General features: G+C 39.2%; 1 protein-coding gene across 1 annotated transcript in view; it reads right to left on the bottom strand.

Annotated features, from left to right (window-relative positions):
- Positions 1–2,967: 2,967 nt before the first annotated feature.
- The window catches only part of ptpn4b (protein tyrosine phosphatase non-receptor type 4b), a 39,664-nt gene continuing 18,142 nt past the window's right edge, over positions 2,968–24,489 (bottom strand). Inside the window, exons 12-27 of the mRNA XM_060859281.1 lie at positions 23,387–23,559; positions 19,958–20,026; positions 16,908–17,042; positions 16,462–16,614; positions 11,054–11,213; positions 10,874–10,954; positions 10,720–10,776; positions 10,352–10,508; positions 10,007–10,179; positions 9,107–9,197; positions 8,958–9,019; positions 8,585–8,731; positions 7,639–7,767; positions 7,331–7,479; positions 6,569–6,704; positions 2,968–5,907 (exon numbers count right to left, since the gene is read on the bottom strand). Coding sequence (XP_060715264.1) covers positions 5,794–5,907; positions 6,569–6,704; positions 7,331–7,479; positions 7,639–7,767; positions 8,585–8,731; positions 8,958–9,019; positions 9,107–9,197; positions 10,007–10,179; positions 10,352–10,508; positions 10,720–10,776; positions 10,874–10,954; positions 11,054–11,213; positions 16,462–16,614; positions 16,908–17,042; positions 19,958–20,026; positions 23,387–23,559 — 1,986 coding nt within the window. The 3' untranslated portion in view covers positions 2,968–5,793. The remainder of the gene's footprint in view (positions 5,908–6,568; positions 6,705–7,330; positions 7,480–7,638; positions 7,768–8,584; positions 8,732–8,957; positions 9,020–9,106; positions 9,198–10,006; positions 10,180–10,351; positions 10,509–10,719; positions 10,777–10,873; positions 10,955–11,053; positions 11,214–16,461; positions 16,615–16,907; positions 17,043–19,957; positions 20,027–23,386; positions 23,560–24,489) is intronic.

The following is a 24,489-nucleotide window of genomic DNA, read 5'->3' as shown; positions in this document are numbered from 1 at the left end:
TTCTACAATCCTGTCTGTCTTGTGATCTGAAATAAGCAGCACAACATGTCTTTATTCCACCGCTGAACGGTCATCCATATGATATAACATCCCCTCTTTAATCCGCTCCAGACATGTAGAGCGTCTCTGTGTTTCTGCAAACAGCATGTGTTTCTGCAAACAGCATGTCTGTGTGGTTTGTAGATCTGGACGAGTGTGTGGAGGGTCTTCATGAGTGCCAGCAGATCTGTGAAAACACCTTTGGCTCATACAGGTGCAGCTGCAGGCTTGGATTCCGGCTTTCAACCGACAGGATGTCCTGCATCGGTGAGACACACACACAGTACAAAGCATAATATCATACAGATACAGGTCTTCAGTTAATAATAGTTAAAAATAAATAAATAAATAAAATCACAACAGGAAAAAGTTTATTTAAATATTCAAACCAGCCCATATGGTTCCAGCAACCACGCCACTGCTCCAGTAACAGACATCAGACTGCAATCTGATGTTTGATGTTAATGATGTAAAGCTCTTTGCGTCGCATCTGCATGATTGTTTTGCCACATAACAGACTGTTTGGTCTGCATTAACTGCATTAATAGCCAGAAGTATAATGCATTATAATCGCATTACAAGGAAGATTAGATTTGAGGCTAAACAGACAAGCCATGCTGTTATCAGGTGGATTCTGTGACTCGTATCTCTCTGCTCCAGATGTGAACGAGTGTGTGATGCATGCTGGCTTGGCTCGTTGTGTGTTTGGCTGCGTTAACACACCAGGTAGTTTTTACTGTCTCTGTCCTGCTGGGTATAGCATGAACGTCACAGACGGACATTGTGAAGGTCAGTCATGATAAATTAATTGACTCGTGTCTCTGGTTTCATGGAATTTAAATATGTATTATTAGAGGTTGAGATTTTCTTGAGTTTGTCCTGATTGTACAGATACAGATGAATGCATGGAGAACACGGGTCTCGGACCATGTGCGAACGCGTGTGTGAACACACCAGGTTCTTTCCACTGTGTCTGTTCAAACGGATATCGGCTCGCTGGGGATGGGATGGGCTGCGTTCCTGAGTGTCCACCAGGATACCGCAGAAAACGTCCTGACCCGCTGGTAGGAAATTCAACCTCGCTGCCGTGTTTCGGTAGGTGCATCAGTCGTTTACAAGAGAAATGGAATTTATTGCAATGTCTAAAGCGGCTTTAAAGCAAATTGTGTTGTAAAAAAAAGTTATACAAAAAAACATTCATTTTGATTTGGTCAAAATATAGTGAAACTTTCTGAATCAGAATTTAGAGCAACTGTAACAAATATTAGTGGTGAAGGATTTGATGTAATCTACCTGAAAATTTAGTGATTTTACAGAACATTCATTAGCTAGAAATTACAATAAAAGTGTTGCACTGTGTATGATTGTGTATATGAAAGGTACAATTCGAACATTGTGAAACATTTGTGCGAATAGAATTTAAAATATTAATACTGTTTTGTTTTCTTAAAGCATTATTTTGATATACTGTATATCCAATACTAGATGATTGTGCAGCATGGCCTAGTCACCGCTTTGTCATGTTCAGGGTCAGTTTGGGAAACAGAGCCATACGGCAAGTCCCTGTGGGGTTGGTCACCATTTTATCTAATCAGCAAAGAAAAGGTGTCATGCCCCATAGATAACATCAATTTTCATCTTTAGTAAATGTTCATGATTGAAGAGAACACAACACGGTAATATAACACCATCAATTGCCAAAAGATATGTTCTGTCTTAACAATAACGACTTTCTTTTAAAGTTGGAAGATCAATAGATTTAATCCCAAACCATGCTTTATTGGTGGGACAGATGACATCACAGGCATTTATGAGCATATGAATGTGCAAATTTAATTCTACTGGCACATATTTATATAGTAGCAGTGGCGGTTCTAGGATTTTTCTGTAACAGGGGCCATTAAGGGGCCACATGTTACATTCAGGGGCCAAGTACAGGGTACATTCAAGCACACAAAATAAATTATTCAGTACGGTGCAAATACATTTCGGCAGTCATTCCTTTTTCAAACGCTCGAGTGCCACCAATTGTTTTTGGGTGGAATTGCATCTGTGATTGGTTGCTGTTCTCGTGGACGATTGATGGAACGGGGCCAATCAGAGGCCAATCAGATTTCAGCAGGGGCCAGGGCCCTTGTGGCCCCGCCTTTAGAACCGCCCCTGTATAGTAGAAATTGGACTGTACAAAAATATGTTATAACCCTTATAAATATACATGTATCTATTAGATTGGACTGTAGTAGAGTGTGTTTATTTCAGATATTAACGAGTGTGAAGAGATGGAGCAAATGCAACACCATCAGCAGCACAAGTGTGAATGGAAGTGTGTTAACTTGCCAGGCACACACCGCTGCATCTGTCCACGTGGATACACACAGCATCCAAATGGATACCAGTGCAAAGGTCAGTCTATATAAGAGAATGGAGGAATTTCCAGAAATATCCAAAATAATTTGCCTATCCTGTGAATTTTTCTTTTTTCCAGATATTAATGAATGTACAGTGAGGAATGCTGGCTGCTCCCACATCTGCCTGAACCACAGAGGTGGCTATAGATGCGCTTGTGCTGAAAATTACCGGGTCTCTCCTCACAGCAGGAAGAAATGCCAGCCAGTTTAACCTAGACAACGGCAGTACAGTGGCAGTACCAGTCTTTACCTACTCAACACCTTGTCACATACGTGTAAGATGCAATGTAATTAAAGATTTTTGTACAGTATAGAATTTTAAAAATAGAAAAAATTAAAAAGTGCTCATTTTCTTCGACTAAAGACAACTCCAGTGTATCTTGAAGTATATTTGTATATAGGTACAATGATTATTATATTGTTCGTGATCGTTGACCAGCTTTTTTTTGGCCAGGTTAGAAACAAAAAAAAAACAAACAAAAAAAACAAAACAAACAAACAAAGACAAAAACTAAAGCCATCTTTTCAGAACACTTTTTTAATATATAACAACATATTTACAAATATTTAACATTTGACACTATGTAGTTAAGAGATGTTCCTACAGGTGTCTCTATTTAACAAATTTTTTGACATAAATATAATTTCAACATGACTCCCCTTTGCCCATAACTACAGTAAGAATAAAGTAGCTCGACAGGCTACAAAGTCAGCTGCAAAGTGTTGTCTCTTTTTTTTTTTCTCTCAACTTTTATAATACAAAAATACCATTGTCCCAACACAATATTAATAGCAAATCTATAGCTTAAGTTTCATCACAACACGCACGGAAGCTCGCATGTCTGCTTGATGGACATTCATTAGGACGAAAACAGGTGTTGGTCCTGGAAGCCAAATCCCTTATACATTGTGGAGTGCAATTCTTAAAACAGGACGGATGGAATAAGAGCAAGACATGAAAACAGTAGTTGGTCACATCATTTTTCCAGTTTCTTTAGGGAAAAGGGAGATTAACAACAAAAGGAAATTCAGTGTGTATTCCACAATTTGAGTTTATTCACAAAGGAATGAGGGACTAATGATGAGTGTTATGTCAACGAACACATTTTTTTAGGTACTCAGGTAATACGGGCTGGTCTATAGAGCTTTCTGTGAAATCAGGTGTAGAATAAATCTATGTTAATTCTCCAGTTAAAAAGGCAAGGCTTATAACTCATTATAAACCTTAATTACCCATGTACGGTCAGTGATCAATGTCATCTTCATCTCCATTGGCAAGGGCCAGTGCAATAGTACCTTTAATGGAGTCAGGTACCGGACTAGGTGCAATTACTATCATTATCACATCATTACCCTATTAATTGTACTAACGTCTTTAGCCAATGCCAGTACTAGAACAATACCTACAGAACCAATATTTTATCAGATACAATGTTGATACTTTCACCTCAGTTTCTAGGCACAGGGACATAAGCTTCATAGGACCTCTTCTTTCATGAAGGTAATGATATCAAAAGGTTCCTTCCTTGCACAAGGTTAAGTAAGCAAAAGGTACTGTAAGCTGACTCAGGCAAAGGTACTACTGGTACTATCCATTGCTAGTGGAGATGAAGATGCTGTTCAAGCCTCAACAAACCCAAACATCAGTGTTGGACCCTCAAGGAAAGACCTTAACCCCCATAACATGGCTGACCCGAACTTCCTATCAAGCACAGCAAAGAATTTAAGTGTACTATAATGTATATGTGACAAATAAGAGCTTTCCTAATACTTCTTAATAATATCTACCTGCAGACAGGAGGCCAACTTCACCTTCATCTCGGGAATGTGCAGATGTCAGACCTATAGAACTGTTAAATTTGTTAATGAATTGTGTCAGGGGATACAGTACAAGGACAGGGTCTACAGCAGTTACTGGGGTCTGGGCTATAGCACCTTAGGCAGATTGGGACAAGGTCAGGCTCTATAGCATAATTTCCTTAGCCAGTTACTGGGGTCTGGGCTATAGCACCTTTACCTTAGGTGCTCCAGGACAAGTTTGGGGTCTACAGCAACATTTTCTTATCCAGTTACAAAGCTCTCAACATTAGCACCTTAGGTAGATTGGGACAGGGTCAGGGTCTTTAGCATAATTTCCTTAGCCAGGGGTCTGGGGTCTGGTCTGGTCTAGAACACTTTTAGCATAGGTACTCCGGTACAGGGATAGGGTATATAGCATTGTTTCTTGACCCATGGAATTGGGTCTGGGCCTTTAGAACCTTGTTCAGTTTGGTATAGAGACTGTGCTAGTTACTTGATGCTGATATAAGCCTTCTACAGACCCTTCAGTTTGCAAGGTAGCAGGTTGGGGCCCACAGCATTTTTACCTCACTCTTATAAGGTACATGGGTTGGACCTGTAGCACCTTTATATCAGTTAGTTAGGTGCATTTACCTTAGTTATCCAGTGAGACACTTTGAGGTGAGATCTCAGGTGAGTATTCTGCTAAAAAAAAAATAAAACCCTGTATGTTGAAATGTGGCACAAGAGCCTCATAAAATTCTGCCGACATGCATTAGGTAACAAAATTTACATGGGGTAAAATATAATGTAGATTTAAATGACATCATTGTTTGATCCATATCCTTTGATTAAAAAAAATGGATTTCATGCCAAAGCAGTCAGTCTGATCTGGTGTGTCATATAAGTAAACGTTACAGCAAAAAAAGTCTTGCTAGCAAGGAACATTATCACATTATTTTTCACATTATTTCGAACACTGTATACAGTAGTTTAACCCTTAGCTGCTGTCCTAAACCATGATATGAATTTAACAGAGAGTCAAGACCTAAATCGAAAGTGTTCATGTCAGTGTTAGATTCAAAACATCAGAGCAATGAACAGAAGCAGACAACTTGAATTTCACTGGGCAGAAATAGCAGGGATTTAGAAAGACATGAAATGAAATGGTGAACTGTGGGAAGGACATGAGCCTCTTTTTTTTACTCTTTAATTAAAAAAAAAATCATAAATAGCATTGAACAGAGGAAAGTGATCCAAGGGCTTGTTCCAGGTTGGCTCATTTCAGTGTATGGCACTACAAGAAGCAACTTTCTATTGTCTTTTAGTTCTGTTCAGTTTTGCCTCCACCCTGAAAGTTTATCACTGTTAAAAAGTTAATGCTTATACAACACCCTGATGCATTTGTCTTTCTAGTAAATCCCCTCAAGTGGTCAATTGTTCTAAAGTGCAAATAGTGCTTTTGTCGCCTGTGTTCCAATTTGCAGGGGTCATGAATGCAGCCATCCACCAGGAGGTGACAGAGGGACAGTTGCAGTCGCTAAGGAATCCAGGACATGGTAGCTCTTTATTCCTCTGTTGTGCATGCGGTCAGCTCCGGCAGCTCCGGCGGCTCCAGCGGCTTCACTATCTCTTCGTTATACACTCTCAGAATGGCTTCACATACAAACCGATACTGACTCTGTAAAGGTAGTAAAATGGAGTGAAAACTGGAGGCCAGATCTCAAATTTTATTTGACTGGCTTTAACTTTACATATTTCTCTTCCACAAGTTGTTTGTTCTTTTCATCACTAGATCTTTGAGGAGTATAGAAGTTCATAACACAAATGTATTTTTAATAGGTTATAATATAGTGGGATAACAATAAATACAATAACAATACTATAATATAATAAGTAAGAAATTAAACACTTGGGGTTTGCTGTCAAGATCCAGTAATGGAGTGGCATGAAGCTACTGTTATCATCCTATAAAAGCGGTTCAGACGTCTTTTTATTTCTCTTCTACTGCAGCGATTTGGTGCTGATTAGAATTTGAAATTTATTAAGTACAAAATGTTCTACTTTTTATCTGTTCATCCATCAAAACGTTCCTGTTTGCTCTTATGTAATTGCAGAATATATAAACCAAAAGCATAACCATATAGAAAATTACCGTCCTGATTTATTTGTGAAATATCTACACCATCATACACGTCTCTGTGAAATAGCCAGCAAAACAGAAACAACTGAGATTAGATCGACTATAAACCAACATCTGACCAATCGAAATGGAGAGTCGAGAACAATGCCTGGATCTTCTTGAGCAGAGGGATAAAAAAAAAAAAAGCTTCACTACTCACTGCAGTTTGAATCATCATGGCTCGCTGGTCTCTCATGGTCCGTACGATGTCTAACGGATATACGTCTTGACTCCGCTCGATCAGACACATTGCTGTCTCCATGGTGATCAGAACCCCTGTGCGACCAATCCCAGCGCTGCCAGGGGGATGGGGAGGAGGAGAGGAAGGGCAATGGATCAGTCAAGGACAGGCTGAGCTCACACTGAGCAACTGATTATCATGTACTGATATCAGAGTAACAGATTTCTTTTATATAAAAAAAAAAAAAAAAGAAAAAAAAAAGGGTTTTCAAAGTAACATAAAAACGTTTACTGAAATAAGGTCATGTGCTTTATTCTAAGGGAAAAAAAGTGTAACATTTAGATTACATTTTAATTACATGGTGTTCAGTATATTCCAGAATTATATTCTATTATCCTGAATATCACAGATTGACTGTTGTTTGAAAATGTTGCAGTGGTGTGAAAAAGTGTTTGCCCCTTCCTGATTTTTTTTTTGGCCCTGTGTGTACACTTTTTCACACAGGGCCATGTGGGTTTGGATTTTGTTTTCCCTTAATAATAAAAACCTTCATTTAAAAACTGCATGTTGTGTTTACTTGTGTCATCTTTGACTAATATTTAAGTTTGTTTGATGATCTGAAACATTAAAGTGTGACAAACATGCAAAAAAAATAAAAAAAAAATCAGGAAGGGGGCAAACACTTTTTGTGTGAGGATGTCGGTGTGTTGAATGATGGTCTTGTGTTGCGTTGGGTCTCACCTGCAGTGCACAACCACAGGGTCCTGCAAGTCTCCTCGCTTGTTACGCACCAAGCTCACAAAGTTCATGAAATCACTGGAATCTTCTGGAACACCGTGATCGGGCCAAGCCATGTACTGCATCTGACAAATATGCCTCTCTTCTTTAGTCTACACACACACACACACACAATAGACTTATACACATATACATCTGGTTACATGACACATTAAGGGTAAACTGACATGAACAAATGTATAGTATAATAAAAGTCATTTAGTTTGAAATAATTATAATGAGAAATACTAACTTCATACTGTGTGCCTTACCTCCAGGTGTGTGAGCGTCAGCGCTCGGAGCAGATATGCCGATTTCCCATCCTCAGATACGCAGGAGACCTGGAAATTCCCGTAAGTGCCAGTGGTGGAGACGTTCGGCCAGTATTGGTGACACTTCACCTGAAAGAAAAAAAAAAAGCCGCCTTGTGAGTCAGTGAAATCTAAAGCTTTGGCGTTGTGTTGACACAATTTTCAATCTCAAAATGAGCAGAAAGGTTTTTTTTTAACTGTTATTATGGTGCGGTTGGCGCATATTCACAGATTGGAGTTTCCCGAGTCAATAACTCCTGAGCTAAACACTGTTACTACACAAAACACGGTTGTAGCTGCGTCTCTACATTACTACGATAGAAAAGAGGTGTTATTTGTGTAGTAACAGTGTTTAGCTCAGGAGTTATTGACTTGGGAAACTCCAATCTGTGAATGTGACCAACTTCCTGCTCCTTCAGTTCTCTCCAGCGCTGGAAAGCTGATCCTATATTAACACGTCCTACTTCTTACCTTATCGTAAGCCTTTTTTCGCTTTCTCTGTTTTTATCCTCCATGTCAATGTTAAAACCGCTTTCTGCTAATGTCACACATGCGCACTGAACACTCTCTCCGCCACATATTGACAAGACACGCCCCTTTCTGCTCATTGGCTACACGTTTGTTTTTATTTTTGTTTAGTTTTTGGCCCGAAACATTTCTCAAACAACAGAGACCCCACCATTAAATAAGACAAAGCTCTGTAATGATGTTCTAATAATTTGCACCTGATGTGATATCACCTGTAGGTCATTTTATTCATTTTAAGTAAAAATAAATTTTTATTTTTACTTTTTCCTCACAAGAAATGAGGAATTAATTTTACAGATCATTTAAAAAAGATATTTGTTTGGTTTTATCTGTGTGTATCTGTGTCTGAGCACAGCTGAAAGGAAAGCATTACACATACCCTGCCCCGTTCCACCTGTGTGGTGAGCATGACCACCAGGGTGACGCTCTGCTCCCACACCATCTGCCAGAAATCACAACAGGTAGCAGGGAGTGGACCCTGACACGCAATGTACCGCCTTACACCACCTCCACCTGGTATCTCCATCTTAGGACACAAAAACACACACCAACACTGTTAACAACAGTGCTCGTATAGTACAGGATACTAGAGTTTAGGCTTGAGCTCATTAACTTCGTAGCAAAAATAATATGTATGTATGTTGGTCTGCACGCATGTGAACAAATACATCCTCATTTATCTTCTTTAAGGGTTAAGAGATTATTTATTTATTTATTTATTTATTTATTTATGTAATTTTAAAGGTTCTCACGTTAATGTAGTTTGCGTTGATGTAGTCCTCGGGTCCCTGCAGGACGACTCGGGTCGCGTCGTCTGCGTTAAACAAGGCGCTCGAGAGTCAAAACCTTTTCAAGTAATTTAAATATAGGAAATAGAATACTGTGTTATATCCGTACTTACATGGTGAAATGTCCCGGTAACGATTTTTTGACAGGTTCTGTGGTAACCTGGCGCAGGACATGGACATGCCGGGTCGTTTTCGATACAGTTGCTGGAGACAAAGGAAATGACGAGACGGAAGATTAGCAAAATGTGACTAGGCCTAACAAGTAAGTAAGAGCAGATTTTTTTTTTGTGCCTCCTCAGCACACAAACTCGTGAGAAAAGTCTACTAGAGAAACAGCAAAGTCATGAAACAGGAAACAGCACTGAGTGTACCGTGATAACAGGAAGTGATGTTTAGAAGCAAAGCAGAGGACCCTTAAATACAACAGCAGGTAAAGATACCAAAAGTATAAAATTATAACATATGATAGATGTTATAGAGATATGAAAATGACACATTGGGTTAAACCTCCTGAGAACAGAATGTGTTTTATTTCAGTTTAAACTATGTTGAAAATGATTTAACAGCACTGTAAACATGGGGCTTGTCAGTAAGTGTGTGTGACAGACATTGTAGGATAAATGGTGCGTCCCAAATCGCCTACTCGTGAGTGGTTTATTCCCGCTAAAAAAAATCCACCATGAAGAAGTTCAAGCACTTCAAGGATTCGGGTGACGTTCTTATTCAACCATGTGTGAAAGTTTGGAATCTTTATGCTCTCAAAACTCACAGCTCTGCTTACTGTATGTAGCGGAAGGGGGGCGGGGCTACAATTCGTTATTGACTGGGAAAGGGCTTATATTTATGCGTAGTAAAAAGTTTAGGTTGAGACAAGACTGCTCTTAGAAATTTCATACACTAGACTTTTAGTGCATAGTGTAAGTGTATAGTAGGTGATTCGGGATGTAGCTTCTGACATCTAACAAATGTCACTGTCTAACAAAACAGTGTAGTGTGTGTACTAGGTGACTCACATCAAACTGAATGAGCACAGAGCCATTGCTCAGGCCTTCTCTCAGCATCTGGAAGGACGATTTCCATCCGTCCGGGTCTGAGTGCGAGCGATCCAGAGTGTGGCTTTCTGGAATGTACTGGAACTCCGGCTCCAAATCCAGCTTCTCCTCCTCTTCGTCCACGTCGTAAATTGCTGGAAGTGTTCAATAAAGTCGGCGAATATTTTAGCAGTCATTCAGAATAACTACAACAGTTAGCAATTCTGTTACTAAACAGACAACAACAGGTCAAATGGTTCACATATTTTTCCCCAATTTCATATCACTTACATTATAACAACAGTAACAAGCAATGACAATCCTCACCGTTGGGTCTTACTAGCAGAATAAGCTCTCCTGATTGGTTTTCGCAGCTGGCTTTGATTAGCATGACCACGTCGTCGTGCGTGTAGTCCGAGATGTCCCGCCCGTTTATCAGCACCACCTGGTCACCCTCGTTAAGACGCGGTACACACAGGTCCGCCTGCGGAATATGAGGTAGGAGTCAAATGACACAAGGATGCAATACACAGGAAATGACATACTACATACTGTGCATGTTCTCTAGCGCCTAGTGTGGGAATTTTAGAAGGGTTGTACACCCCAATTTATTCAACTTTATTTGAGGCCACTAGCTTTAGATGCTGTAACTGGAATTAAAACGAAATCTTACAGGCAAAAAAAATTGAGCTTACCGCAGTTCCAGGAGCGACGCGAGACACAATGATGGGCATTCTCTGATCAGCGCCACCCTGTGGACAGAGGACAGGAATCGTGACTGATTGCTGATCCTTTGGTCGATTCCTTTAGTACTTTCCCAAATCAACCGTTTTTTTAGCGCAAACGTACCTTAACGTTAAATCCGAAACGTCCGTTTTCATCCGGTTTCATTTTGATCAGGACGAGGTTGTCGTGTGGAACTGCTCCATTCTGTATGGAAAAATGTAAAGAATGTAAGGAACTGCTACACTAGAAGATAGATAAATGGATGAATGAATAAACAAACAAATAAATAAATAAATGCCTCACCATGCTCTTATCTGAAGCTCCAGGCACGTCATAGAGTTCTGCGGCGTGATCATCAAGCTCAAGCTCAGATCGGGATTGGCTGATGTGACTGATCAGGTTCTTCCTGGACTGCTTTGGTGGAAGTGCAGGAGGTTGGCTGTCTATTGCACTGTCTGGAGATCTGCGAGGCAGCACAGTGGAAATGAAAGAGGATGGTAATGCAATGAGAGCACAACCAACCGGATACAGTTTTACAGGTGCATCACATAAGATGCATAATTTTGCTGATATAGCGGACATCAACCCACCGACTAGAAGTAAAAAAACAACAACAATCAATTCTCTAATATACCGTACACACAGTGCTGACAGCATGACAGCTGGTTTCTGCACAAATCCTAAGAAATAATCAGGATCTAACAACACTTGGATTAAAAGAAATTGGGAGTCTGAATGTTAGCATAACAAGAAGCGAGAATTAGCTTCCATATGCCTGTAGAACTGTAACCAGGCCTTGGTCTTCACACACATAGACACACACACACACAGCCTCATTATTAATGCTCTGATTACAAGCATGAAAGGAAAACAGTCCTGTTCACTAGACAGTGATACCGCTAAGCATTTTATGCCTGTCGGACATTTCTATCAGAAAATGGCAATAAAATAAAACAAGATGAAGGTGAAAGGAAGGTAAAATAAAACAAGATGAAGGTGAAAGGAAGGTAAAATAAAACAAGATGAAGGTAGAAGGTAAAAATGGTGAAACATCCAGTCCAACAGGTTGAGATAAAGACATACAGTTCCAGAAAAACACAGCAGGTCCAAATATATAGAATTTAATAACGTTGTTATTTAGTAAGTCATAAGCAGCAGTTCCGACGGTGGAAAACGCCTTGGTGATGATTGGATCGTCTCTGAACAACTCTGTACAGCGGTGGTGAACTGAACAGCATCTCAAAGCACCTTAATGCAGTTTGAGGCAGATGGGCTACAAGTACACAAACAATTTTCTTAAATTATCCAGTTTCCTAGACTACATATCACACGTTAAATGATTACGCAGTACTGTATGTACTGTAATAATCCCTGGCTCTGTCTCTTTGTACAAAGAACCATCCAAAGTTGTGATCCTTGGTTGAAATGAAAAGCCTGATTAATAGGCAAGCATTGCCAAAAATAACCGCTCTGTGTACATTTCTTGCTTTATAGAGCGGACATGACCTATTAGTCATGTGCGTGCAATCTGTTGCCCACGTCGTTTTTAGATTTACGATTAAATCCCTATTACCACATTAGCCACAACCACAAGAGTGTTACGGTCAAGTTTAGAACTGTTTAATAGGTATTTCATTTGTTATACATGTTATATAACTAATGTAACTGATAAATCAGACTAAAGCAGTGCATTAATAAGGTAACATAAAGTAAAAACCCAGTGTTTAATTGATGCCGCCAACGAAACCATGGTTAAAGCGTTTATACAGTATATTCATTATTCATTCACACATACACACACACACACACACTGTGCTTCCGTTCAAGCGTTAGAGGGCAAAGTGCACAGAGTAGAGGTGTAAGAGCTAGTTAGTATCTAAAGACATGTTGTATTATATTGTCATATACATCAAAACTTTTCAATCTCCTGACCTCCCATGAGCAGCAAAAGAAAACCACAGCCCCAACCAAAAAAGTTTCCACCTAGTGTGTAACGCTACAATAAACACAGGCTCCAAATGCCAACTGCATGTCTGAGCACTGTGGAAACTGTGATGACTCAAATTTGAACTTGATTAACATTTCTCCACTATACACACATGTGCACACACAGTAATGGTCACCAGTGTACTGAAGCATGCGTTCATCACCTTGATCCTACGTTCACAGTCATTACGTCTAAGAAAACTCCAGGGTCTCAATTATGGGATGAGGGCATTTGGCTTACTAGTACGTCTTATAAGGAAGTTTCACTACAAGTAAAATGTTGTAACTTGCCCATTTTTCCTGTTTCCAACACATCTACCTTTGAGAAATGACTGTTCACTTGCTGCTTAATAAATCCTACACCTTGTCCAAGATAATCAGTGTTATTCACTTCATCTGGTATTGCTGATTTGTGAAAATTGTTAGATTATTTTATAAAATCAACCTCATGTTGTACTACATATTATGGGAACATGGTCATAAAGATAAAAAAAGTGTTGCAAAACAGATCTGTTAAAAAGTACTGACAATTGTGACCTATTCTGCTTTAAAACTGCACACACACACACCACCACAATCATTTGAACGCTGTGCTTCAAAAGCTGTCGACCATATCAATATAATCCAAAAGCTACTGATTGTTTTCAAGCATTAATAGGAAAAAAAAAATCTGAGAAGTAACTGAGACAAGGGTGCAAACAAGTCTGAGGGGAAAAGGGTGTCTGGACCAGCATATCCAAGTATGTTGAACATTCCAGTCTGAAACCATGGGTGCAAATACCGCACCTTTGCAGCTATAAAACCTCCAGTCCTCTTAGAAGGCTTTCTATAAGAGTTTCATGAGTGACCATTGGGATCTGTCCTAATTTGGACAATAAAGAATTTTTGTCCTGGTTTGCAATCAATGGTTCAGTTCATCTCAGAGGTGTTTGTTCAGGTTGAGGTCAGGGCTCTGTACAGTCCACTGGAGTTCTTCCATACTATAGAAGAACTTGTTAAACCGTGTCTTTATGAACCTCACTTTGTGCACAGGGGCATTGTCAGGCCCAAACTGTTGCAACAATACCCTCTCTCTCACTCTCTCATTTTCTACCGCTTATCCGAACTACCTCGGGTCAAGGCAGGATACACCCTGGACGGAGTGCCAATCCATCACAGGGCACACACACACACTCTCATTCACTCACGCAATCACACACTACAGACAATTTTCCAGAGATGCCAATCAACCTACCATGCATGTCTTTGGACCGGGGGAGAAAACCGGAGTACCCGGAGGAAACCCCCGAGGCACGGGGAGAACATGCAAACTCCACACACACAAGGTGGAGGCGGGAATCGAACCCCCAACCCTGGAGGTGTGAGGATGATTTTAAATAACCTTATGGTATCACCAGTCATATTTAAAGCTGAGAAATGTGGGGGGGAAAAAAAAAAAAAAAAAAAAAAAAAAAACAGGAAAAAGTTTATAGTAAAGTGGCTAAGAACATGCAAACTCCACACACACAAGGCGGAGGCAGGAATCGAACCCCCAACCCTGGAGGTGTGAGGCGAACGTGCTAACCACAAAGCCACCGTGCCCCCGCAACGATACACTTCAGTGAAATTTTGCATCCTAGCCCAAACACTGAAAAACAGCCCCAGTCCATAATGCCCTGCTGTTACTTGTTAGGCATTCCAGTAGGTGGTTTGTTTTACACCAGCAGTTCTTAACCTTTTTGTGAGTGCAATCTGCCCCACAGATGGATGAAGATTAATATAATATAAAACAACTTCAATGTTTTGGAATACTCACTCCAACGTATTGGGTAATCTAGCCATGGGGGTCACAGTCCAATGACTTCTGTGCCGGTCCCAAGCCGGATAAATAGAGAAATCCGGCGTAAAACATTGCCAAATTTAACCATGTGACTCCAAAGTAGTGGGTGTGGCTAGTGGAGGCAAGGCGGTCCAGTCATGATTTGAACTATCTTGAACCATGAGTCTGGCTCTATACTTGTTCTTAACAGGAAACTGCTTCGAGTCTAATCAGCAGTTCAGCTATGATGACTATAAACCACAGACTGCTCAGCCCAGGAAACTTCTTAATAATATTCTGTTGCCTGAGGTGGTGCTCTGTAAAAGTTTTTCTTTGCGACACCCTGGGGGGTTATGACCCCCTGGTTAATAGCCACTGCTATACACTCCAGACATGCTGATGTTAATTCAAGAGGCTCTTTGGAACTTTGTAGTGAGTACTGGAACAGAAGAAAAAACTTTTTGTCTGAACTGTTGCTGCTTCTAGATGTTTGCCTATTATTACTTACAGTTGACTGGGGCAGAAAGACCTAGCAGGGCAGAAAGGTCTCAATCTGAGTTCATCTCTTTACAACCCAATCTACTCCCAGTGTTTGTCAATGAAGATTGCATTGCTATGTACTTGATTTTACACACTTGTTAACAATGGGTGTGGCTGAAACATCTGAACTACATAATTAAAGTTGTGTCTATTCATACAAATGACTATTTATTTGTCACAATCCATCAATGCCATCGCTTTCACGTAATTATGTTCATACAGGCTGGTATGATCACGAAAGCAATATGAACCGCTACCAAAGAGAAGAAAAAGGCAAAAGTAAGAAGAAAGTAATGATCTGCTCACGATACAAAACATACAAGCTCATCTGTGAAACATGAGGGTGGTAGCATCATGGCTTAGCTTGCATGACTGCTTCTGGATCAGGCTCACTAAATTTTATTGATGATGGAACTCATGATAGCAGCACCAGAATGAATTCAGAAGTTTACATTTTATGTCCAGGAAAATCTCCATCCATTCATCTGTTTTCTGTATCGCTTATCCCATACAGGGCTACGGGGAGCCCGGGGTCTATCATCGAGTCTCAGAGGACAAGGCATGGAAGACACTTTGGTGCCAACCCACAACACAACACCCATCCATTCACACACTAGTAACAATTTAGAGATGCCATTCAGACCATCACAAATGTCTTTGGACAGGGAGAAACCCACAACACAAACTCTGTGCACACTACTAAGAGGTGGAAATTGAACCCCCAACCCTGGATGTGCAAGACAAAGTCTACAAACTCTGACAAAATAACATCACAGGAAGCCCTTCTCATATACTGTAATTACATATGTCGCTGTCGGGCGGAAACCTCGTATGTCCAAATTTTGTCAATTTCATATTTTTTCACATATCGATGCTATTGGTCAGTCCCCACGTGGGTCTGTTATTTTTACAAGTTATTAACCAATCTAAAGTCTTGAAAATAGCTTGAGCGCAAGTCTCTTAACTCCATTGGACACTTCAACTGTCCACCTCTTCCTCACTCCGTGGGAGAGCTTCGCGGCATATTTCTCCTTAATAAGAGTCGCAACGAATCAACACGTCTTCTGAGGTAAATGTCTTCAAAACACTGGGCTCAAAGAAAAAAAATCTTGACCCCCGCTAGTTCTGGTGCTCGTATGAGGACAGGAATTTAGCGCAAGACAATCCACTGCAACGCGGACTAAACCCTGTGCACTGCAGATAAGGTATGGCGTTTTTTTAATTTCCTGAAAAGTAATGGTTTTGGAGATACGAGGATTCCGCCTGACAGCGACGATATACAACGTTTGCAGAAGAATGAGGGGAAAATGCAAGCTTTTATTAAAAAATTTCTATTTGAATAAGTTCACTATATTGCTTAAATGTAATAAATTAGATGAAAACTCACGGGGTCGAGTCCAGGCTGATGCTGTTAGCCTGTGTTGACGATGCCGACTTATGGTTGGTGAAAGCTTGGCACACCGAGTCATCGATCACGTGATCCACCAGGTGCCCAATGGAGGACGGACGGACTCGGGAGCCATCCGCAGCAAATATGGAGCTGCGGGTGACAGGTGACAATCAATCAGTGTTCAGGTGTGTGGGCAGGTTAGTTATTCCTTCAAACACTTGAGTAACCCTTGCAGTTTTCTTATGAGCAAATGAGACCTTTAGGCCAGTGCACATAACAGATAAAAAGCCCAGCAGAAATTTCCTGTTGACTGCAAAGTTTTGCAAAGAATATATTCACGTAAAAAATGCTGAATTATTTTCAGATTTTTGCACAAAAGTAAGCAGGTTTGACCCGTAAAATCAAAGTATATAAAAGTATAAAATATGTATCTGTGAACTCACTGATTGGGCGAACCCGGGCGCGAGCGGTTGGGCAGGCTTTGTGTCTCCAGTCGTTCGTCTGAGAGAGAGTTCCTGCTCACCGTCTCCCAGTCTGTCCCACTCACCAACCTCCTGACCAGTGGCTTGCTGGGTGACCTGGGGTCAAATGTCACAAACACAACACATTCAACAGCGAAGCGGTTCTGGTGAGTTTAAGATGGTTGTGGGTTGAATGCTTAATTCTGATTGATGTTTGTTAACAGATACAAGCAAGGAGTCTCCAGTGAGAGTGCTTCGAAACGAAATGTTTACAGTTCTACTACATTAATAATTGGTGGATATAAATAAAAGTAAATTACTTGTAATAATGGGGAAGTCGTGGCCTAATGCTTAGACAGTTTGATTCCTAACCCTCCTAACTCCTAACTCCTAAGGTTGTGGGTTCGAGTCTCGAGCCGGCAATACCACGACTGAGGTCCCTTTGAGCAAGGCACACACATCCCCTAACCACCCCACCCCCCAACTGCTCCCCGGGCGCCGCAGCGTAAATGGCTGCCCACTGCTCCGGGTGTGTGTTCATGCTGTGTGTGTGTTCACTGCTGTGTGTGTTCACTTTGGATGGGTTAAACGCAGAGAAGGAATTCTGAGTATGGGTCGCCGTACTTAGCTGTATGTCACGTCACTTTACTTTATAATATGCCACCTAGTCTAGCTGAATACACTGTTATTAACTGTTTAAAGAGCCAGTATTTTGATCCTGAAATAAAAAAATATCAAAGCACTTGTGCTTTTTACACTCTGTGTAATTCTTGCATGCTTGCTGAATATTAAGAGACTCTCCAGCACACACTGCTAATGTAGAGCATCAAACTAAAGTAATGAGCCGATTCCATCAAGCTTTAGTTCGTTATTATGTCAAACACAAAAGATCACTGCTACTGATTTAGCACGTTATCAAGTTAGCTCCGTTTCACTATTTTTTTGGATAGTGGTTTTGTATTTACAGTAGCGTTAGTGAACTTTTAACTTGAAATACGAGAGCTTGTCAGATGAAGGTATACCAATTCGACACCAATTTGGATGAAATCACTCAATATTTATTTCTTCTAGTTTTTTAAACACACTCGTATCCCAATGTTACTAAGATCAGGTCAGGAGAAAATCTTACTAATTTAAGGAAGACTGGAAATCTGAAAATCTGCTTCTTTTATTTTCTTTTAATTGTTCTTATAAATCTTAAGTAATTTTTCAAACTCTAATAATGCCTCATAAAAGTTGTGTGTGCTCAAAAAGATTCCTCAACTAAGCTGACTTATAATCAATGGTCTCTAGTTCTTTATATCTAGCATTATATCTAATAATAAGAATAATTTTGGCAAATTAATTAATAACCAATCACAAAAATAATAATTGTTAATAAATACATTTTACCTTTTAGTATTTCTTATAATTTATTACACCAACTCTTGATGGATTTGTAACACTAATAACTCTACAAAATATACTTTTTTACTTTACTTGATGACATTTTAAATGTTTCTAACGCATCACAGTTACTGTATATTGATTCCCAGGCCATTAACAGCTGTGTAGTCCAGCAGGTTATTTAGGTCTTTATAATTCATACTCAGGCTTATAAAGGAATCGATTCCAGCTTTATCCTATCCTAGAGCTAGCTTCAGTTCATGAAAATGCAGTTGATTTAAAACCGTTTCTTAATGCGGTCGCTTATACAGTGATATAGTGCGTGTTAATGGTGATATTAATAGTTAAATCATTCATCATTCAGTCTACAACCGGAAAGTTATATCTGTTGTAATTATCTGTATTTATTTGTGTTAAATTTAGAAAAATACAGCCATATCAGATCAAGAGACCACAGAGGGATGCAAACTTTTGCACTCATCTTCGGTCTTGACACATCATTTGCGCTAGACGGTTCTCTCAGACGACGCTGCTGCATTTTATTTATCGCTGTCGTTCAGGCAGCCTGAAAACTCACCAGAGACCAAAATAAATAATGTAGCCGCGATGATGAAACGCTCAGTAAGCTGTGTAATAGTACATACAAAAGCACAAAAAAATGGAAAGAGGGCGAGAAGAATAAGTACAAGATAGACTTAATAAACAAAAGCAAGTGAAAATGTACCTGCTAGAAGCAAAGTATGAAAGCCTTAATCTCATCTTGAGTCCCAACATCATTTGCTATGACACAGTAAACAATACACTGTACTTTAAAACTGAGAGGGAGTGATTTTGTTGTTTCACACACACACACGCACACGCGCACACACACACGCACGCACACGCACACACACACATGCAGGCACCCACCCTGTGGAAGCTTCCTGTGTTACTGAGATGTATCTTTCTCAGAATATGTAACCACATGCACGCACACGGAAAACAAGTCGAGGACTGAACGCGGTGACGTCCCGCCCACATGCGAGGACATTTTATCCCTTTCTTTTCTTCATGTTGGGTAACTGACTGGCTGTAAATATGTAAATACACAATAACCTTCACAAAGTGCTATACTTTTACATATTTTGAATGACTCCCTGATTACTGAGCTGATTTGAGATGCACCCTTAATGTTACCACCTATCTTATGTTGAAAAATCCTAAATAAACAACTGTTCATCAGAAAAAAGATGAATCGATTTATATAAATCCTCATACTAATGTTATAAAATGTGAAAAATGTATGACACGAGCAGCTTGTGGACCTTCTTACTTAGAATATTTCACTTCACCCCCACTTCCTGTAGTATCTGGAATAACTCAGACTGGCGTTACAGAGTGGTTGTTAAATTGGGAAGATGCTTTATATCCAGTGAGGAACACGTTGTTATTTGAGGTTTAGGACGCAAGTCTGGATTCCGGACTCAGAACGTCTGACTTTGATATTCCATGGATACTGTAATTCTTAACAATAAATATAAACAGGGCAAAATCCAAGTCACATCACATCAACTGACTGTTTTAGTGTCCAAGTCAACCATATCATTACTGAACATCACAATATATTAATGGTTTTGTTTTAATAAGTGGTGTATTTAGTGTATTACCTGGCAAACACTCTGTCCTTCACGCCTTGCTCTTTTCCATATTGGACAGACTGAGCCTCTGTTCTTCCGCTGAGGGGAAAAAGAAACGCTGAGTGGCTTGACAGCTGCAGTGTTGATCTGTATATATTGGTTATATAGTTGGATAGAAAACCGTGGATGATTAATATAGTGTGATTAGTTTAGTGATGATATAGTGAGTGTGATTAGTATAGTGATATAGTGAGTGTGATTAGTATAGTGATATAGTAAGTGTGATTAGTATAGTGATATAGTGAGTGGTATTAGTATAGTGATATAGTAAATGTGATTAGTATAGTGATATAGTGAGTGGTATTAGTATAGTGATATAGTGAGTGTGATTAGTATAGTGATATAGTAAGTGTGATTAGTATAGTGATATAGTGCGTGTGATTAGTATAGTGATATAGTGAGTGTGATTAGTATAGTGATATAGTGAGTGTGATTAGTATAGTGATATAGTGAGTGGTATTAGTATAGTGATATAGTAAGTGTGATTAGTATAGTGATATAGTGAGTGGTATTAGTATAGTGATATAGTGAGTGTGATTAGTATAGTGATATAGTAAGTGTGATTAGTATAGTGATATAGTGAGTGTGATTAGTATAGTGATATAGTGAGTGTGATTAGTATAGTGATATAGTGAGTGGTATTTATAGTGGGCGATTAGTAAAGCAGGAGATTTATATTGTGTGATTAGTGATGATATAGTGAGTGTGATTAGTATAGTGATATAGTGAGTGGTATTAGTATAGTGATATAGTGCGTGTGATTAGTATAGTGATATAGTGCGTGTTATTAGTATAGTGACATAGTGAGTGTGATTAGTATAGTGATATAGTGAGTGTGATTAGTATAGTGATATAGTGAGTGGTATTAGTATAGTGACATAGTAAGTGTGATTAGTATAGTGATATAGTGAGTGTGATTAGTATAGTGATATAGTGCGTGTGATTAGTATAGTGATATAGTGAGTGGTATTAGTATAGTGACATAGTAAGTGTGATTAGTATAGTGATATAGTGAGTGTGATTAGTATAGTGATATAGTAAGTGTGATTAGTATAGTGATATAGTGAGTGGTATTTATAGTGGGCGATTAGTAAAGCAGGATATTAATATAGTGTGATTAGTTTAGTGATGATATAGTGAGTGTGATTAGTATAGTGATAGTGAGTGGTATTTATAGTGCACGATTAGTAAAGCAGGGGATTAATATAGTGTGATTAGTGTAGTGAAGATCTAGAGAGTGATTACTATAGTGTGATTAGTATAGTGATGATATAGAGGGTAGTATATATAGTGGTGATAATGTGAGTGATTAGTGTAGTGGGTGATTAATATGGTATAATATGGTATTAGTGTAGTGGGTGATTAATATGGGAAGATTAGTATAGTGGGTGATTAATAGTGTGATATAGCGAGGGATTAGTATAGGGGATGATTAATAGTGTGATTAGTATAGTGGGTGATTTATATAGTGTGATTTGTATCGTGTGATTAGTATAGTGGGTGATTAATATAGTGTGATTTGTATCGTGTGATTAGTATAGTGGGTGATTAATATAGTGGTGATATTATGAGTGATTAGTATAGTGGGTGATTAATATAATGTGATAAGTATAGTTATATTGTTGGTGATTAATATAGTGTGATTGGTATAATGTGATTAGTATAGTGGGGGATTAATATAGTGTGACTGTTGATTATAAATGATCACTTTTGTTGCATGCCATAAAAAAAAAAGAAACAAACCTAAAACAGTAAGAATGTTATAAAAAATACACAAGTTAGCTAAAACGGAACTGAATTTTTAGTGAAGTTTGGAATGTTACTGTGTTTTACAAAGTCACAGTTTGTAGGTGTAATGCTTTCACTAAGTCTTTCATTTTAAAGCTGAATCTGGTGAAAGGGAAAACCCCTAAACTTTGCAGATGGTCTGTGTACTCTACGTATCTGACACTTTGGAACTGCTAATACACCCTCATATGTCTGTCTGTAAACTCCAGAATTATTGGCACCTTATTGTATGGGGAAAAATGTCATGGTTCATAAGCTAAATTTAACCATTAGAGAATAATCTAACCTTCAGTTTACAAGTATAGACACTAAGTGTTATTAAAATATGTTTTTTTTATATATTTAACAAAAGCACAAGTCACAGTTATTGGTAATGCATCATCTAGTAGGTAATAACAGCACTGAATCTTATCCTATAAAGCTTGATGACATGGGGGAGTAAAGATTCCTCAGAGATTTGCTGTAGATGGAACATGAACAATGACCTGGCTAAAACTTCCTGCCATTTTCCTGGTACTTCTCTGAGTTCATGACTCCATGTATCCTAACGGTTCTCAGGGCCTTTGAGGAAAACAGTTCCACAAGATTGCAGATCTTCCACCATATTTAACAGCAGGGATTAGGTTCTTTTCTCTATAACCGTTTTGTCTCAACTATCCACAGAACCTGGTTTTAATCAAAGACATCTTGTGCATATTCTGCAATATATTCTTTTATTTGTCCATCCATGCATCTTTATATCCATCCAAGCATCCATGCTTATAACCACATATCCACCCATCCATTCATACATCCCTCCATATATTCACTCATCCATCCATCCATCTATCCATCTATCTAGCATATCGTCGCTGTCAGGCGGAATCCTCGTATCTCCAAAACCATTACTTTTCAGGAAATTAAAAAAACGCCGAACCTTATCTGCAGTGCACAGGGTTTAGTCCGCGTTGCAGTGGATTGTCTTGCGCTAAATTCCTGTCCTCATACGAGCACCAGAACTAGCGGGGGTCAAGATTTTTTTTATTTGAGCCCAGTGTTTTGAAGACATTTACCTCAGAAGACGTGTTGATTCGTTGCGACTCTTATTAAGGAGAAATATGCCGCGAAGCTCTCCCACGGAGTGAGGAAGAGGTGGACAGTTGAAGTGTCCAATGGAGTTATGAGATTTGCGCTCAAGCTATTTTCAAGACTTTAGATTGGTTAATAACTTGTAAAAATAACAGACCCACGTGGGGACTGACCAATAGCATCGATATGTGAAAAAATATGAAATTGACCAAATTTGGACATACGAGGTTTCCGCCCGACAGCGACGATATATTAATCTAACCATCCTTTTTTAATGTCATGTTCTCCAAATAGTTTGTCCACAGCATCTAATTGTAGATTCAGAGACTTGGTGATCCCAAAGTTCTACTATCTTCTGCAAATCTTTAAATTGAAGACTGGAGAAAGGATTCCATTTCTATTTTATCCTCTCAAAGACAATTCTTTTTAGAATTAGCTTATTATTTTCAGATATGCAGCTTTATATTTTAGACTCACAGTCATATTGCATTTATGAGGCTTTTATACACCGTAATAATGAAATTAGAAAGGTTTTTATCTCACCAGTAACGGAACTTTGAGCCGAGAGTGAAGTAGTGCGTGAAGAAGTTCTTCTGGGGGGGTAAGGGCCGCTCCAGTCGGAAAAACGTGTGGTGTTCCACACAGGCCTTCCATACGTTCTTACACGCTCTGTAGTTTGCCATGCTGAAGGCCAACAGGGACTCCCTGCTCTTACTCTGAGGAAGTGAAAAATAAAGAAAAGCAGGGATTAAGAATCAGCAAACTGAGTTGGTTTAATAGTCAAACATGGAAAAATTGATCATTATGAGTGTAATGATCCTGAAGAGCCAAAAATGAAAAATAAATAAATAAATAAATAAATAAAATCCACCCTGCATATCAATACCGAGCTCTAATCTGGATATAATCACCTAAAGTGTGCAATGCAGCGGCGCTTTAGTCTTTTAGTCCGGCATTTTCACCTCCTGTAACTTCCATGTTAACATCGGCTTCAAAACAACTAGTCGTCTAGTAAACCGCTAACAAGCCAAGCAGCGTTTCTTTGTAACTCGGAGCAAGTATGTTGTTTAACTGTGAGCCAAGCGTTTTTAACATTTACATTAACGGCATTTGCCAGACACCTTTATCCAGAGCTCTCTAATCTCTATCACTGTACATCCTGATACTGGTTCACTAGGTCAAGGGCTAAGAATACCACTGGTCTAAAAACTCTGAGGTAATACAGTAAGAAAAGCACAACGACAACACAATTGTTTGGTGTTTTTAAGTCTTAATTTAAGTACTTCATGAACAGTTAGGTCTGAAGACAGCTGGTGTCTCTTCTTTTCAGGGGAAAATTCACCATTCCACTAGTTGAGCGGTGCTTGAGGATCAGATGGAGCGTGATAAGTGCTTTGAGATACTGTATGCAGGTCCGTGTTTGCTACTAACATGTTGAATTTCTTATTAACAGGCCATCGATGTAACATCAATTTGTTAACAGAACATCAATGTAAAAATGTTCTGTGAGACATATTCTATATGGTTTCTGATTCTGATTCTGATTCTGATATGTATACGTATTCTCAAAGTGTCATGATCTCGCATGTCATCTCCTGTAACGTTCTGGTGTGTTGCTACAGTAGCTTAGCCAAAAAAGATATTAT

The sequence above is a fragment of the Tachysurus vachellii genome, chromosome 23 (assembly GCF_030014155.1).
Source record: "Tachysurus vachellii isolate PV-2020 chromosome 23, HZAU_Pvac_v1, whole genome shotgun sequence".
Taxonomy (NCBI): domain Eukaryota; kingdom Metazoa; phylum Chordata; class Actinopteri; order Siluriformes; family Bagridae; genus Tachysurus; species Tachysurus vachellii.
This window is presented reverse-complemented; position numbering and strand designations above follow the sequence as displayed.